The 17,988-nt window shown below is 39.0% G+C and overlaps 1 protein-coding gene across 5 annotated transcripts in view; it reads left to right on the plus strand.

The window, feature by feature from the left end:
- Positions 1-3,483: 3,483 nt before the first annotated feature.
- Positions 3,484-17,988, plus strand: part of LOC134799088 (phosphofurin acidic cluster sorting protein 1) — a 185,093-nt gene continuing 170,588 nt past the window's right edge. For 2 of the 5 annotated variants that reach the window (XM_063771469.1, XM_063771471.1), the window contains exon 1: positions 3,484-3,856. In XM_063771469.1, coding sequence (XP_063627539.1) covers positions 3,747-3,856 — 110 coding nt within the window. In that variant the 5' untranslated portion in view covers positions 3,484-3,746. The remainder of the gene's footprint in view (positions 3,857-17,988) is intronic. The other 3 variants (XM_063771468.1, XM_063771470.1, XM_063771472.1) reach the window with 2 other exon arrangements.

Raw genomic sequence — 17,988 nt, forward strand, 5'->3', positions numbered from 1 at the left:
TTAAAAGGAACTGACTAAATATAAATCGTAGCAGAACATGAACTGACCATTAAAATAACATGCTTTACCATGAATTTGTAGAAGTAAGATTTTTTGATAGCCAGCAATAATTGTACAAGTTAATAACTTGTAAAATTTTTAGCTTTACATTTTTGTTACTTGGAAACAAATCATTATATTATTGTTTTTTTTTTTACATTTTACAATTTTATACAAATTTGTTACATTCTTCTAGTCGAAATTGTTTTGTTTGTAAGCAGGTTTTCTTATGTTACAATATTATAGGCACATTCCATTAGCATTTTAGTGGTAACTTACCTAAGTTCAAGTAGTTTCGACTTTTATTATTATAGTGCGGTTGCTGAGCACAGAATAATTCGTACATTGACCTGACTCTACTTTTGTCTGTCATTTCCGCGCAATAAGAAAAACCGGCCAAGTGCGAGTCGGACTCGCGTTCCAAGGGTTCCGTATATTACACAATTTTTAACAATCAGTGCCGGATTAAGATATTTTGATGCCCTAAGCATTTCTAGGTGCCCCCTCTCCCTAGGGTCATCAAGATTACATTGATTTTTTGGTAAATTGAGAGAAGTTCATTGCCGCATTACAGCTGAGAATGGAAATCAGTCACATCATTTTATCACGAAAATTGACAGTGCCGCAGCAGTAATGTTGCAACAGAGTACCTAATGCTGTTGCAGTCGCCACCCGAATGTCACCTTTATCATAGCGTAGAAAGTAATAGAAACGCGAGCGAAGCGAGCGCGGAAATTTTTCGATATAAAAACGCAATATGATAGACAGTTGTACATTTTTACTTTTAGTATGGAAATCAGTCACATCATTTTATCACGGAAGTTGACAGTACTGCAGCAGTAACGTTGCAACAGAGTAATGTTGCTGCAGTCGCCATCCGAATGTCACCTTTATCATATATCCTTATAAAGTAATTGAAAACGCGAGCAAAGCGAGCGCGAAAATTTTTCGATATAAAAACGCAATTTTAATTTTAGTCCCAACCAGGCGCGAATCCAGGATTTCATACAGAGAAGGGATGGGACAGTTTTCTATCAGCCTAGCTTCACATAGGGCTCGATATTTAAGGGTCTCAGCGAGGTTGTTTTCATGCATAAAATATGCAAGAAAGCAGAGAGCTTGGAATTGAATTCGCGAAGTGTGAGAAAGGCAGTAGGCCCAGCTGCGAAAGAGGAAAGCTTGGATTTGGATCCACGCCCAAGTGTAATTAAGGCAGAAGATCAACTTTGCCGTAAGGCAGAAGGCCTCGCATAAGACCTAACGCCGAACCGCAAAAGAGTGGGTTGAAATCGAATCTATGCATGTAATCACGACTCTTCTACTGCTACCGATTGTTTCCCAAAGAATTACGCGCCATTATTTTTGCAAATTAGCTTTTGGACAGCTAAAAAAATCGTGTGGTAAAAACGATGTGTCTGTCCCTAATTTTAAAATTTGTTCACCTTTTTCAACCTGGCATTTTGGTGCCCTCCCTGAACGTGGTGCCGTAAGCACGTGCTTGTTTTGCTTATTGGTTACAAAGTCTTTATTAATTCAACCATTAAAGTCGACGAGTACAAAAAACTTTAAGCTAGCTCTCAATTTAACATTTTTTTTAAACATTATTTTTAATTTGACCTTACAATTACTCGTAAGTAGGTAAGACCGTTAAATATTTAAAATGATTATCTTATCAGAAAATTATCACCAATTACTCTAAGAAAACTACTACTCTAAGTAATCCGGCACTGTTAACAATGTATTTTTTATGTGAAACGTGAGTGAAATCTCTTTAAAAAATCCGTAGGGGTCGGATTAAAAACTGTAATTAAGTCCGACTCACGCTTGACTGTACATTTCTAATAGGTTTTCCTGTCATCTATAGGTATAGACCTATTTTATGTATTTTTTTCAAAATTTTAGACCTAGTAGTTTCGGAGATAAGGGGGGGGGGGGAATGGTCATTTTTTGCCTATTTTCATGAATAACTTCTAAACTGTTGATTCGAAAATTATAAAAAAAAAATATTTGAAATCCTTACAATAAGCTCTTTCATTTGATATGTAACATGATATAGTTTGAAAAATTTTTTTTTTTCATTTTTTCATTTACCCCCCAAAAGTGGCCCCCATGTTTAAAATTCATGTGTTTACGTTACATGTCCGTATTTGGGTCACAAACTTACATATGTGTACCAAATTTCAACTTGATTGGTCCAGTAGTTCCGGAGAAAATCGGCTGTGACAGACGGACAGACAGACAGACAGACAGACAGACAGACAGACAGACGCACGAGTGATCCTATAAGGGTTCCGTTTTTTCCTTTTGAGGTACGGAACCCTAAAAAGAGAGAAGATACGAATTTACGTGAGCTCGGCGACGGCCCTTAATTTTAAGTACAAATTTATTCGCTTTAGCTATTATTGCCCTCCTTGAGTTATTTTAAGGCAGGTATTTAGATGTGTACAAGTACAGGTTTTATTTGGTGACAAGTAAATAAAGTTTTTGTGAGAAATTGATTTTTATCTGCCATTCTCGTTTTAGGGGTGTTACACATTTTTCACAGAAAAATCATTAGGAACCTGGATTAATCCCAATAAGGCCTAGTTTTCCCTCAGACTTGGAAGATCAGTTCCTTGTAATAACTACCTTACTGCTTCCTGCAGGTCAGTGCATGCAGGTCTATGACGAACTAGTTGCCGAGCGGACCCCAGGGCTCCCATGAGCCGTGGCAAAAACCGGGTCCACGCTAGGAAGATGATGATGCTCTATATCATTATCCTATCCATTATGTTTATCTCTTCATCCAGAATATTTTAGGATTTTCATAGAATCGATTAAAATGGAGGAATAATGAAAAGGAGGATAATCATGAGAAAGTTTACAAACTAGATATAGCCGGTCAAACAACAGTAGAAAAAGGCGCGAAATGTCTAATTTTCTATGGGACGATAACCCACTTTTTTCTACTGACGGAAATGGCTTGACAGACTATTTTTATAATTTGAAGTGTTGAGAATTTTGATCACGCCTTAAATAATTAAGTCGCAAAATTTTATGTAATTTTGAACGCACCCGTACAGCGCCATCTTTTGATGACAGCTAAAAACATGTTTTGTGTTGCCATGGTTATACTATTTCCGCAGATACTGGTAAAAGTATTTTGCAAGCTGTAGGCCCGGGTTATGGCGAAATTTAGTTCTAATATTATTTGTATTACAAATTGAAATTTGAAAGGATATTAAAGATTTTATCATGCAAGGTGATTCATTTTACAAGTATTTTAGCATAACATTAAAATCAGTCACATTTTATAGTCTCCACAATATCATTTATTTAAAGTTTTGTTTAACCGATCAAGTCCCTAATCTCACCATAGATCCAATGGAAAGTGTACAATCAATTTTTCACTTTTATTTTTATTAATGAAGTATTTTGGGGAAATTTATATAAGAAATGTGTTATAGCAACATCGCGCCTCTGGCTGTCAAACGTATCGAACGCCCTCGTTCGCTTCGGAGATCAGCCGACGTTTCTATCGTGTCGTGCTTTGATCAAAACGAGAGTGTTGTTGTGTATGCGGTCGGAACTGCGACGCGTTCGTTCTGTGTTACAATAAAACATGAATCCAGTGCTGTGCTTAGTGATCAAATAACGATGCCAGTCAAAACTTAAACAGGTGCTGTGCTGTGAAAAGTTTTACTTTGTTGTGTGCTTCAGATTTTAAGATGACGGAGAAAAATAAATCTGAAAAGATGACTAATACATCGAAACCTGTTCCCATGAAGCTTTTTGCTGCCTGGGAAGTGGACAGGACGCCTTCCAACTGTATTCCAAGGTGAGTTTGATAGACGGGAAATACTTTAGAAGAGTTGGAATGGGTATTTTAAGTTAGGATTTGTGATTGTTTGGCTGTGTAGTTGCGGTTTATCGGCCGTGCTGGCCTGAGGAACGTGCCACAAGTCCACAACACACTGTATAGGTATTTGTAATCGAAGCCGGCATGTTATCGCCGTTCCGTACACACATACTATTTGTTTTGCATTGTTTATATGTGTGCATTGGACAGCTTATTGGAGATAGGAGTTCATTGTTTTGTTCCTGCACTAACGTAACACTGCAGTTAGTTATGATGACAGGAAAACCATGAGGCTGAAATATTTAAACTGTTAGTAAAATTCGAAAATGTCTGTGTTATGACTGTAAAGACAGTATTTATTTAATGTGATCAATGCCCTCATTTCATAGAGTTAAAGGAAACAGGAGTTGTTATGATTTGTTTTCCTGTTTCATGGATGTATACAAACATTATTAGGATCCATCTAGAAACATGTCAGTTTGCCCATCATAACACTGATGTGCACTGAATTTATCACACATTCAAGTGATTCATGAATGAAAACACCTTTGCGATAGGTAGATGCAGTGGCGGATTTGCCCTAAGGCCCAGTAGGCCCGGGCCTAGGGCGGCTGATATTAGGGCCGGCAAATTGTGACAAAAAATTTGCTGATGATAACAAGAAATAACTCAAAATGTAGTCAATATGATGGGTGCTGAGAAAGGGGCGGCTACAGGGCCTAGGGCGGCAAAGACCGCAATTCCGCCACTGGGTAGATGGATAGCCAGAGATTTGGGGTGATCTGATTAGAGCTCAGATTTTACCAGTTTTGGGATTGATCACCCCTGGGTCTGTTACCAATGTTTGTAGTTTTTGTTGATTAATTATTGTAGCCTCGTGCCAAAAAACGTCTGGTCCCTTGAGTGTCGCTATATAGAGTTTACATTACACTGTATTTAAAAAACTAACTCAAACCCAAAAACGTCTCAACTGTTCCCAAATTGTTGACAAATCATTAAGTAGGTAACTAGCACTGTTTACAAAGCTATATTTATGGACCGGCTTATCAGCATTCATGTATTGACAGCATTGATAAGATTGAACAGTGAAGTTTCTTATCAAAGTAGGATATTGTTTTTGGTTTCATTAAGCAGTGAATTTCATGAGGAACAAAACCATGATTCATATACCTGCATGTTTTATAACCTTTATTCATTGTATCTATGATCTTACCAATGTTTTGTCTTATATATATCAACAAAACATTAGGGCTTCTTGATATGTTCAAACAAATTTAAAGTAAGCCTTCTTACACAGACTCCTTGCCTTAACACTTTCAGTAACGGGTGCCTTATTTCCAGTACAAAATGAACACACGTACATGTTCTTACCTAGTGAATGTGTTAACTGAGTGGCAGTGGCATAACTATACCACCTGTGGGAAATTTATCGTAAGCGAGCAATGGAGGCCTGTATTATTGATCTGTCAGTCAAATTGATGCTCCTCTTGGGTGTCTCTTGGGGGTCTGCGGCATTTTGCCCACCTTTTGACCATACTGTTACACCACTATGTGATGGCTTGAGCATTTAAGGCTCAACAAATCAATTGGCCCATCTGAATTGTGGAATGAAGAACAGGAAACAATAGCAGACAGTTATGACTAAACAAAACAATGTCATACTTAATATAACACTTTAAACTCTCGCGTTTTGTACACATATTTAATTACACAAACGGGTCTACCGCGATATAATTTCATTGTTTTTACCTTTCCGTGACCACAGCTGGTGCAACTCAGCTGTAACGTCGGAATTAAAGGTAAAAACAATGAAATTATATCGCGGTAGACCCGTTTGTGTAATTAAATAAATGTCATACTTATCTAGAATTAACAAATGTTTGCAACGAATAATGATTGCATAAATACGTAGATACTTGAAGTTTCTAAAAGGAAAGTGGGTATGGATGAAGTGCACAGTTGCAAAATGTACTTTCTTGAACTGCACATGTGTATGAGTCAGCTCAGAATTGCAATACCGGTCATGCTAATGTAGTCAGCGCATCGCACATCAGAACAGAGCTAAAAAATAATTGGGGCAAGTCATAAGTGGCGTGGCGCGAAATGTACAATGCAGGTTTGCCCGCGGCTTAGTAGGTATAAGAACGGAGTAAAGGCATTAAGATACACATCTCGGATCGGAAGTAGGTAGTACTTTTCTAACGACGAGGGCGATTAACTGGTTATTTTCATCAAATCAGTAATATAGAATATCAAAAACGTAAAATAATAATGCGGTAGAAACACTAGAGCTACCGTGACCCACTCACGCCGCTTCGCGTACCTCTCGATGTTTGAGTCTAGGCAACCTAGTTTGCGTTTTGAAGGTAAATATATATAAAGTCGAGATATAGTTGGTCAAACCAATTTGTCAGTCAGGAAGAATCAGGAAAACTATACTCATCCTTTTCTTTTGGGTGCTAGTACGAGTGTACGACAAAGATAGTATGATTCTCTCTGTCTATGATTGAAATGAGACAGTCCTTTGACAAACTACAAGTGAAATTATTCTAACATCACATATTTGACAGTTATGAATTCACCCTTATAGATATGATGCTAAGATCTACCGTTTAACTGATAGCCTTAAAGTCATATATATAAGGGTCAATTTGTAACTGTCAAATATGTGATGTTAGAATAATTTCACTTGTATAGTTGACGTGTGGTGAAGCAGAAGCTCTCGTCAGAAGGACTCGCGCCTACCCAGTCCGCTGTCTCTTATGCCTGGGGCTGTAGCCCATGCGCTTGCGCCGAGGGTGACACAAGGTCGGCGGGGGGTGACGAGTGGGTGCGATTGACTCACGGCTGATTGGTCGGGATCGGGTGACATGTACTGCGGAATTAACGGATTAGACATACCTAATACTGGCTATATAGGCCACATAAGGATATAAACGTGATGGCACAATGTATTTACTAGTATTTAGCAGTGATATAAGCCTAATAGCAAATTTTCGCGTACCTACAATGAATATTGTAGGGGATTTTACTCCTAAACTATCATACATTCATAAGATACTTAATAGGTAGGTACCTACTTTAAGCCTATAGGAAGTATAGGTAGTACCTCTACCCATAGTCTAATAAAACATGGTCTTCTCTTCCCAGAGTGACACAAGCCTACGTCACAATAACACTTTATATAGCGCTATCGCATATTATCATATAGCGCTGTCGCATGATGATGACCACGAAAAGACGGGAAGAGAGTACCAGGCGGAGTATATTATTATACCATGCCTCTACCTACGTGTTTCTGTGTATGAAGCCGCTTTATTACACAATTGGTAGGCAAGGTACGGTACTATACTAATTTCGCAAATCTGATTGCTTTTGTTGTAATACTGATGAACTTTAACCTCATACTTTGGTTTTTAGGGTTCCGTACCCAAAGGGTAAAACGGGACCCTATTACTAAGACTCTACTGTCCGTCCGTCCGTCCGTCCGTCCGTCCGTCTGTCACCAGGCTGTATCTCACGAACCGTGATAGCTAGACAGTTGAAATTTTCACAGATGATGTATTTCTGTTGCCGCTATAACAATAAATACTAAAAACAGAATAAAATAAAGATTCAAGTGGGGTTCCCATACAACAAACGTGATTTTTGACCGAAGTTAAGCAACGTCGGCCGGGGTCAGTACTTGGATGGGTGACCTTTTTTTTTTTGCCGTTTTTTGCATTATGGTACGGAACCCTTCGTGCGCGAGTCCGACTCGCACTTGCCCGGTTTTGTTTTGATTGCACAAGTCTGAGTCGGAGGAGGATTTAATGAGATATTTGCAAAGCTAGGCGTATGCACAATCATTTGCATAATTTAAGCCAAATTATCTTTCTTAAACACGCCTCGTAGTCCCATTTTTGTATGATGATACATCCGCTTAAAGGATGACTCACGTTAGACCGGGCCGTGTCCGGGCCGGAGCTTCCGGGGCATCGTTTTCTATGGAAAGCATCACGTGATCGCATGTCATTTCTTCGAAAAGTAAGCTCCGGCCCGGACACGGTCCGGTCTAACTTGAGTCATCCTTAATGCACAGCATAAATAACAACGTTTGATCACGGAATACTAATTAAATTGTCAAATAATTGTTCCCACGTCTTATAGAGTAAACTGTACACATCATTAACTCACATACCGTAAAATACCTTCGTAGGTAAATATTATGATATTCATTACGAATGTTTTTAAAAAATTAGTATACGCTTCACATACGCTTGCCCTCATTCGTCAACAGCTCAAATATATCTCAACAGGCTATAGCGCCTCAGTAATAAGTACACTCCTGACACCTAGTTCAGATGGTTGTAAGACATGTGAGCTATTGAACATGTTGTAGTTCGCTTTATTATACATATATGACAAACGCTGTTGTAGGAAAAGCTAATAGGTAATACATGTACATGCAGTGGCGTACAAAATTGCATGGATAGAAGTCGACCGTAATGTCTTAATATTACGGTTGAAACATGTCCGTGCACTTTTGAACGCCAGTACACACAACAACGATACTAACAACAGTTTTTGTAAGATCCCTTTTAACAATATTCGCTTCTTAGGAAGCGTTAGAACTTATAAAAGATCACGTACGCGGCCTACTTACGCAACTGAAGTTCATTATCGAAGGAACGGACATTGAGCAACTTACTAAGGGCCTGGGCTCGCGAACTACTCCGTTCCTATATACGCCTCTCTATCGCTCTTGCATATTCGAGTAACAGAGACACAAATAGACGAAACTTTGATCTTCAAGGTTCGCGTTAGCCCGCCTTTCCGGTCACCATTGGGGCCCTAAAAGAAGTCAATCATTACGCCTTTGTTGTCGCTGACAAATGCAATGAGGTCGGTGTATGTAAAATAGATCGTAGCTACTTAAAATTCCGTTTAGTAATCACAGGAATATTACAATGGACGGCTAATAAAGCAATATTTAACAAAAATTGTCAGATTGACATTTGAAATAAGTCAATTTGAATTAAGTACCCAAAGATTTCGCGATGGGGTTGGCCGGTCGAAGTATTTAGCAGATGGCGCCATCATAGCTTGCCCTGTCAATCCATAGGATTGTGTCAAATTTTCGTTTTTTTAAGGCCCTGGATGCCAGGCTTCTAAGCCAAATCTCATAGAAAAAGGGGCAAGCTATGATGGCGCCATCTATGCAAACCTTTGACAGTTGCCAACCCCATTCCCTAAGGGTCTTACTACTGAAACTACATTTTCAGTAGAATATAGAATAAACAAATAAACGAAGACCCAAATTAAATCAGGCTTCGTTCCAAAGTTGGTAACAACAAAACACAAGAGCTCTAACTTGCTACTTTGGGGTCTAATAGCTCTAATAAGTTTCAAGCTGGCATCTAAAGCTCACTAAGATCGGCTTACTTTATAAGTTTGTACTAAAGCTTCAGCCGACTGGCATTTCGCCTAACTAATCTAAGTGACCTTTGACTTTGTCCCAACTATGATTAGATACACTAAGCACATGTGATTTGTGGAAGTCAAAGGACAAATCACGGTAACAGTGCTTTGGAAAATCGTTGAGAAAGTTAGCAAATAAAAAAACCATGACATTAACAGTTTTGAATGATTCACGGTTAGTTTCATTTTACTAGACTATCGACCGGGATATGAACCGTGATTACCTTTTTTATTGTTTTCGAGCTCCCGATATTTCGACGCAGTTACATGCATCTTGTTCACGGGTAACTGATGATAGCGGGTTCATATCCCGGTCGATATAAGTTTAACTATGACATATTCCACAAAACACTCATTGTGCGGTGCGACGTTAACTAATATCTTAACCAGATTCTTTTGACGTTTTAATAATCAGTTTAGAAATATAAACGTTGAGGCATCAAACGTTTGTACTGCTGTTTAGGTATAAATCGCCAGGTTACATAGCCTCGTGCAAAGTAAATTAGAACTTATTGCACAGGTAATAGTGTAGTTAGGTTTAGGCTAGACGAGGTCATCGACACAGCCACTAAAAAGGGGTTCGATCAGTTCATTCACTAACGGTAAACTGATGAGATACGGGGCCGAGGCCGGCGCGAAATTGCCTTCGGACTGTTCCATTTTTAAATGATAAGTGTGAAGTAAGCTTGTTTATTGCTGGCCAGTTATACATCAACCCAGTTAGAGTCGGACCAGGATATCTCTGCATGACATTTGCAATGACAAAGTCATCATCTCATCATTCATATCAAATATATGACGTTTAATGACACTTCTACACTTTGTTCTGTTCACACGATGCAAAATTAGCTTAGTCTGACTCTACAGGCCGTTTCAACTGTTAGGGGCCCCACTGATTAACAGTCCGCCGGACGGTATCGGCCTGTCAGTTGTTCGGAACTCAAAATTTTGTTCTAACTGACAGGCCGATTCCGTCCGGCGGACTGTTAATCAGTGGGCCCCTTTAGAGCAGCCGTTATGGTGACATCGGATGTCAAATGTCAACTGCAGCAGCCTTTACTGTTGCGACATTTCTGACTGTTGACAGACTGTTGACGCAGACGGTGTCATAAAATGAGTGACGGATTGAACGTACGCGCATGCAGGGTCGGCAACGCGCATGTAACATCTCTGATGTTGCAGTCTTCCATAGGCTATGGTGACTGCTTACTATCAAGCGAGCCGTATGCTTGCTTTTTAACCATCCCAGTATTTTCTCGAGTTTATAGAAAGGAGAAAAAACGTCTGCAGCGCTTCCTTTCCGATTGCATAACAGATTATTACTGATTCGCTCGATGATATTTAAGTCGATTTTAGAATCGATTTCTTCATTGAGCACTCATTACATGGAGTCGACGTAATCGGTTTATACTTTCTTGAACTTTCCATTGTGTTTCGCGTAAGTAAATATATTTAAAAAAGTTCGTAAAGGCCGTACAGTTCACATTGGTTACGTATAAAAGTTGTACTAGTATCTTGTAATAATACAACATATTTATGGATGAACCACGAAATTGCATCATGCCTATTTAAGCATGCAATGACAATATTGCATCAGAGCCTGGTGACAAATCTACCCAAAACGTATGTGCAAATATAATAAATTAACACCAATGTCAATGTTTGAATTTAAATAGAGTCTGTCATGCTCAAAATTTTCCACCGCCATGTTTCTCGGTATAAAAACCAATTTTACACTTCCGATCACTTAATTATTACGGTCAGAGATTTCGCATCCATCCATTAATGGTTGTCATTTGAGGAAAACGGATTTTTTTATCGTATAAATGTCGACCTACGTTCCATTCTGTTGTGGTTTCGATTTGTAGCGTTTCCATAGCTTGGTTTCTTTTTAGCTCTAGGTATTGGACTGGAAACTGTTAATCCTATTAAATACCTGTCAATTTAATGTAAGTATCAGGGTACTTTTGCACTTAATATTTTTATCTCGCTTGACGCTCGCCACAGCACTTGTAGGTTAAAGCAACCACTAATAGGCTTCATAAAATTTAATCTGGCGCCTATCGCGCCTCTGACTTAGCGCAGATGGCGAGTAGGGTTGCCAACTTTTTTTTGGTGGAATATAGTATTTTCCAGAGTAAGGCATCAAAAATATAGTACATTTAAAAAAAATATAGTACTTTTAGATAAAATATGTACTAAAAATTAGTGTAATATACGTTTAATCGGAAATATAGTATTTTAACGTACTATATATTTTTCCAAAAGTATATAGTACAGAGAGCCAAAATATAGTACAATACTATATAATATAGTACGGTTGGCAACCCTAATGGCGAGACGAACATAATGACACCTTTCATAAAGACTTATGGGTGAATGTTCAATATAGGACTACGAAGAAGCGTGGGATTATTCAGCTCCTTTTTAGGGTTCCGTTCCCAAAGGGTAAAAACGGGACCCTATTACTAAGACTCCACTGTCCGTCTGTTTGTCACCAGGCTGTATCTCATGAACCGTGATAGGTAGATAGTTGTAAATTTCACAGATAATGTATTTCTGTTGCCGCTATAACAACAAACACTAAAACTAAAAAGTACGGAACCCTCAGTGGGCGAGTCCGACTCGCACTTGTCCGGTTTTTTATTTATATCGCAGATACGAACATGACGATTTCACTACCCAATCATCCTGCTTTTGTAATAATTTTGTACTAAAATGACAGGTCGGGCGATTATATTGTATTTACCTAGTATTGGGACTAAGTTCTATTTGCCTTCAGTCTAAGAATAAGTATCTACATATTTACAAACCCATTTGCCTGAGCTTTGGCGTTCACATAATAAAAAACACATAAATAATAGTCATAGTCACACAGTCCGAATGTTACCCAAATAATCATTGCGCTTTGTTTTAATTGCTTTCAGGTCAACATAGTCAGGTCTTTTTTAACAAAGTTTATAGGTGAGGACGAGCTTAGAGGCTAAATCAGGCTAACGCTACTGAAAACGGATCTAACACCGCACACATCAAAAGAAGAAAGAAAGAACGTGTCATAAACGTCAACGTCAATAAAATTTATTTTCATTATTTTACTTCATTATATACGTATTTATAAATTATCTTTGATATATATTTATAAATTTGCTAAAATACTATTCGATAATGGTTCTGTGTAGTAAATGTAGCACGGTGACCCACAGAAATTTTCTGGATTGTTGTTCCTGCCACTCCAGGTACTGCCTAGACTGTCTAGAAGAAATGGGCGTAAGTTTTAAACGGTTTACCCTTATGACCATAGAAAATAAAAGTAACTGGAAATGCCGTCACTGTAACCAAAATTATGGAAAGACGAATATCGTTAATAAAACCAAGAAGTCAATTACTCCTATACCGAATCCCAGTACTTCCAACGCTCCTTCTCTTCCTATCTACGAAGCAGATAACTCCATGTTTGGAAACATCACAACACGGCGAGAGCGGTCTCCGAATGTACTAAATACTAGTGTGCAGTATTGCAATGAGACCTTCCGCGACGACATTCTTTACTTTGAAAGTATTCGATCTATTGTACGCCAGGAAATTGAAGAATCATTTAATGAACGTCTAATAGATAAAATTTGCAAGAGGGTGTCAGATGAATTAATCCCGACACTTATTAATAAGATTACTGCCGTACTACACAACAATGTTACAGGACTAAGTGAGCACAATGCTCCCATTGCAACTGCCGGTCCCGTCGCTACATCTGCCCCTACCTACACCTCCACCCCTGCTGCTCCCGTCGCTACATCTGCCCCTACCTACACCTCCACCCCTGCTGCTCCCGTCGCTACATCTGCACCTGCCTACACCTCCACCCCTGCTGCTCCGGTCGCTACATCTGCACCTGCCTACACCTCCACTCCTGCTGCTCCCGTCGCCGCTTCTGCTACCACCACCGCAACTACCAATACTTATCCATCCTACGCCGCTGCCGCCGCCGCTGTAACTACCACCACAGCACCAGCTTCTCCTATCCTACTACCAGTCCAGCCCGTTATTCGCTCCAGTCCCAAGGCAAGAACAAACAACGATTCCAAACCTAACAAAAACAAAGACAATCAAGTGTCTACTACTCCTGCCGCACCGCTTAAGGTACCACCATCAACATCTCGCGAAACTAATCCAACCCAAAATGGCCTATCAGAAATTAACGACCATAGAAAGTCACTAAAGGGAATCACACGGGGCTGTGCTACCACTTACATTTCTCAACTCCAAGCGTCTGAATGGATGAGACAAATTCACCTATATTATGTGAAGTTGGGAACCCCCGATGATGTAGTTAAAAATCATTTAAAAGTTATTACAGGTTATGATTGTGACACATTTAAAGTTGAATGTCTTAAATCCCGCGGTCAATATGCTTCATTTAAGCTTACTGTGCCATCGAGTCTGTTAGATAGAATTATGATCCCTGATAACTGGCCAAAAGACGTATGTGTCAAACCTTGGAATCAGCCCTTTCGACAAAATTACGCAGACAAAAACAATACATAACAAAAACCGCTTTACTAGAATACAAATAATATACCAAAATGTTAGGGGACTACGTAGCCGAACCTCGCTCTTTTATAGAAATGCCCTCGCAAGTGCCTGTGACATATTTGCGCTCACTGAAACATTTCTAACTAGCTCGATACAAGATGCTGAGCTCTTCCCGTCGGACTACACCGTGTTCCGTAAGGATAGAGCAGGCGACGCGGGATGGGGAGGAGTTCTGCTAGCAGTGAAAGATATTTACAAACCTCAGTTAGTAATGCAAATTGATGGCTTGACACCAGACATGGAGATATTATTTGTTATACTTCATATTAAAAATAATAAAATTCTTATATGTGTAGCATACCTACCGCCAAATTATAATAGAGATCAGTATCTTCGCGTACTAACGTGTATTGAGAATGCAATTTGTACATTTTCTACCATAAAATCCATTATTATTGGCGATTTCAACCTCTCCTCATGCACAAAAACTGTAGTTGACCAATTTAACTGTTTCACCGAATTTTGCAAACTTAGGCAATTAAACAAAATTTGTAACGAATATGGAGGCATTTTGGATTTAGTTTTAACTAGTCTCAGTGACGTGTGCGTGGGTAGCGATGTCGAGCCGTTGATACCAATAGATCCATATCACCCACCTTTAGGAGTGACTGTCACCCTGCCAAGAGGACAGGCAAGACGGACCACATTATCTTCACCGTCACGTAGTGTTGAACATAGTGATGCTCCGACCGGATGGAATTTTTTTAAAGCTGATTTCCCTGCCTTGTATACAGAACTAGAGTCTATTGACTGGTCTGATGTTCTTAATTCAAATAACATTGATTCTGCGGTAGACGTTTTTTACAAAAAACTCTACGGCGTTTTCAATGTTACTGTGCCCAAACGTTTACCCAAAACTAAAGTATATACATATCCATCGTGGTACACACCGGAAATCAAAAAATATATCGAACTAAAATACTATCACTTAAAGAAATTTAAATCATTAGGCCTACAATTTAACCTCGAAATGTTTAAATACTACAGGTCTCTCGTAAAGGAGTTAATTGACAAATCTTATAAAAAATATCTTCATGATATTGAATGTAATATAAGTAAAAACCCTCAAGAATTTTGGAAATATGTAAAAAGTAAACAACAGAATAGAAACATAATATCTGAATACATATATAAAGGTAAAACAGTCGTTGATCAAGAAGCAGTCGATGCTTTTGCGTCCTTCTTCAGCTCCGTATTCCAGCCAGAAGCTCCGCAACTAGATCCCAAAAAAGCGGAACTGGAGGCTGGTAACAACAATGAATCTATGATTGCTATCCCAACTATCAGTATTTCAGAAATCAGAGCCGCTATTCGGAAACTCAAACCTAAGTCGTCAGCTGGGCCTGATGGTATACCCCCGTTTCTAGTCAAGGACTGTGTATGCTTGTTAGAACACTCGTTACTTCACATATACAACCTATCACTCAAGCTGGGCGTATATCCATCCCAATGGAAGGTCTCAAGAGTGACCCCAATTCCTAAGATAAGTAAGTCCTCCGATATCACAAACTTCAGGCCCATTGCTGTATTGTCCGTGTTTGGAAAAGTGTTTGAGACCATTCTAAACCACTGCTTACTTAATCAGATAAATCGTAAATTAGTAGATTGTCAACATGGATTCCGCGCTTCACGATCCACTACTACCAACCACATTTGCTTCTTTGATAGCGTTTTGCGCCAAATGGATACTGCACGACAAGTTGATGTTGTTTATTTCGACTTCAAGAAAGCTTTCGACTTAGTTGACAACGATACTCTCCTATGCAAACTGTCAGCCTTAGGTTTCACCCCTCAACTTCTTGTTTTCTTCTCTGACTACCTCAGGAATCGCACACAATATGTCCAATTAAACTCTTACCAATCTGAAAGGTATTACACTCGTTCCGGGGTTAGTCAAGGTAGCACTCTGGGGCCTACTCTTTTCTTAATCATGGTCAATGATCTGCCAAGTAATATATCAGGCGTGGAATCACTATTCTATGCGGATGATCTTAAAATAATTCAACCGGTCGTAAATCCATCCGACTGTACGGTACTGCAACAAACAATCAACATGGTTGACAGCTGGAGTAAAACAAACCGCTTGTACCTAAATGAATCTAAGTGCAAAGTAATAAGTTTTAGCCGGTCTGTAGATTATATTCTCCAGACATATACTCTTACTAACATTCCCCTTGACCGAGTAACAGAAATAAAGGATCTAGGGTTAACACTCGACACTAAGCTAAACATGCACTCACACATTATAAATATCTGCAAAAGTGCCTACAAAATTTTAGGGTTCATTATTAGAACGACTTCTGAATTTCGTGACCCTAAAATCGCAATAATTATTTATAATGCCTATGTTCGCAGCAAGCTTGAGTACAATTCTATCGCATGGGACCCTCGGGAAGCAAAATATACCATAATGGTCGAGCGCGTCCAACGTAAATTTGCTAGACATCTTTACAAAAGGTATTACGGATACTACCCGTACTTATTTCCGTCATCCTTTGTATTGGGAATGGTCGGGTTAGAGTCTCTCGAGCTAAGGCGTAAGCAAACGCTTGCCTTACACTATTGTCTGCTTTTAAGAAATCGTATTGACAACCCATCCGTTCTGGAGCGTATGCGTATTTTTACCCCAGACAACTACATAGCTGCAGTAGGGCGTAGCGCACGTAGAGCCAGAAACCTTTTTGCATATCCAAATGTTCGCACCTATCACGGTTCAAACGCACCCACGTACCGAGCAATAGAATTACTAAATAACTTCATAGCTACAGTCCAAAACGCAGACATATTCGCAGACAAGTGGCCGTCCCTACAACGTAGTATCAGGATTTTTTTTAACTCTACCTATGTTATTTAATATCAGATTCTTTTTTTTTATCTCTATGTAACTTAGTAATACATATTATGTATGTTCAATTATAAAGATAGTGTGTAATACAATAAGTGTACCTACTAATTTTATGATACTGACTGATACTGACAACATATGAACCTAATTAACAGTATAAGTGCCTTGGCTGGAGCTGTTAACTTATACATAGTGTTTGAATAAAGAATAAAGAATAAAGAATAAAGAATCTGACTCTACTTTCTCAAGGGACACTGTTATGTTAAGGAATGGAACTCGCTGGCGTCCAATGTTCTCTAACTCTAATAAATTCGATCTCGGATTCGACAAGCCTAAACAAACTGTTAAATAGTCAACTGGTAAGCTAAATTTTCAGCTTTATCGTGTCTGTTATTTAGAAGCAGATATTCTCTATCTCTCTCTATCTCTATCTAGTATTTCTTAAAGGAACTTTTATTGTTACCGTTAAAAAAAAACCGGGCAAGTGCGAGTCGGACTCGCGCACGAAGGGTTCCGTACCATAATGAAAAAAAAACGGAAAAAAATGCAATAAAAAAAAACGGTCACCCATCCAAGTACTGACCACGCCCGACGTTGCTTAACTTTGGTCAAAAATCACGTTTGTTGTATGGGAGCGCCATTTAAATCTTTATTTTATTCTGTTTTTAGTATTTGTTGTTATAGCGGCAACAGAAATACATCATCTGTGAAAATTTCAACTGTCTAGCTATCACGGTTCGTGAGATACAGCCTGGTGACAGACGGACGGACGGACGGACGGACGGACGGACGGACGGACGGACGGACAGCGAAGTCTTAGTAATAGGGTCCCGTTTTACCTTTTGGGTACGGAACCCTAAAAAGAGATTAAATATTGTCTGGTATTGTTCTACTGTAAAGTCAAAATGTCAGAGCGGAATAGTTACCGTTAATTTGTATATGATGTGTACCAGTATAACCGATCGTTCATTAGTCTACCCTAACGACCTGTCAAGCACACATGTGGAGTCTAATGAACATTTGGCACTGACATGGGAATAGGCACTACCAATGATTACTTTCGGTTTGACATGTTATTTTTGTCACGTAAGTTTTTGGGATGTCATTCGTGCCAAATGCATGTGTAATGTTGTTTTGTTATGATATATTTACATTCATGTATTGTTTAGTGGCCGGTTGTCATGTATGTCCCTTAGGCTTATTTTCGAGACTTGTA

This window comes from Cydia splendana, chromosome 18 (assembly GCF_910591565.1).
Source record: "Cydia splendana chromosome 18, ilCydSple1.2, whole genome shotgun sequence".
In the NCBI taxonomy this organism is placed as follows: Eukaryota; Metazoa; Arthropoda; class Insecta; order Lepidoptera; family Tortricidae; genus Cydia; species Cydia splendana.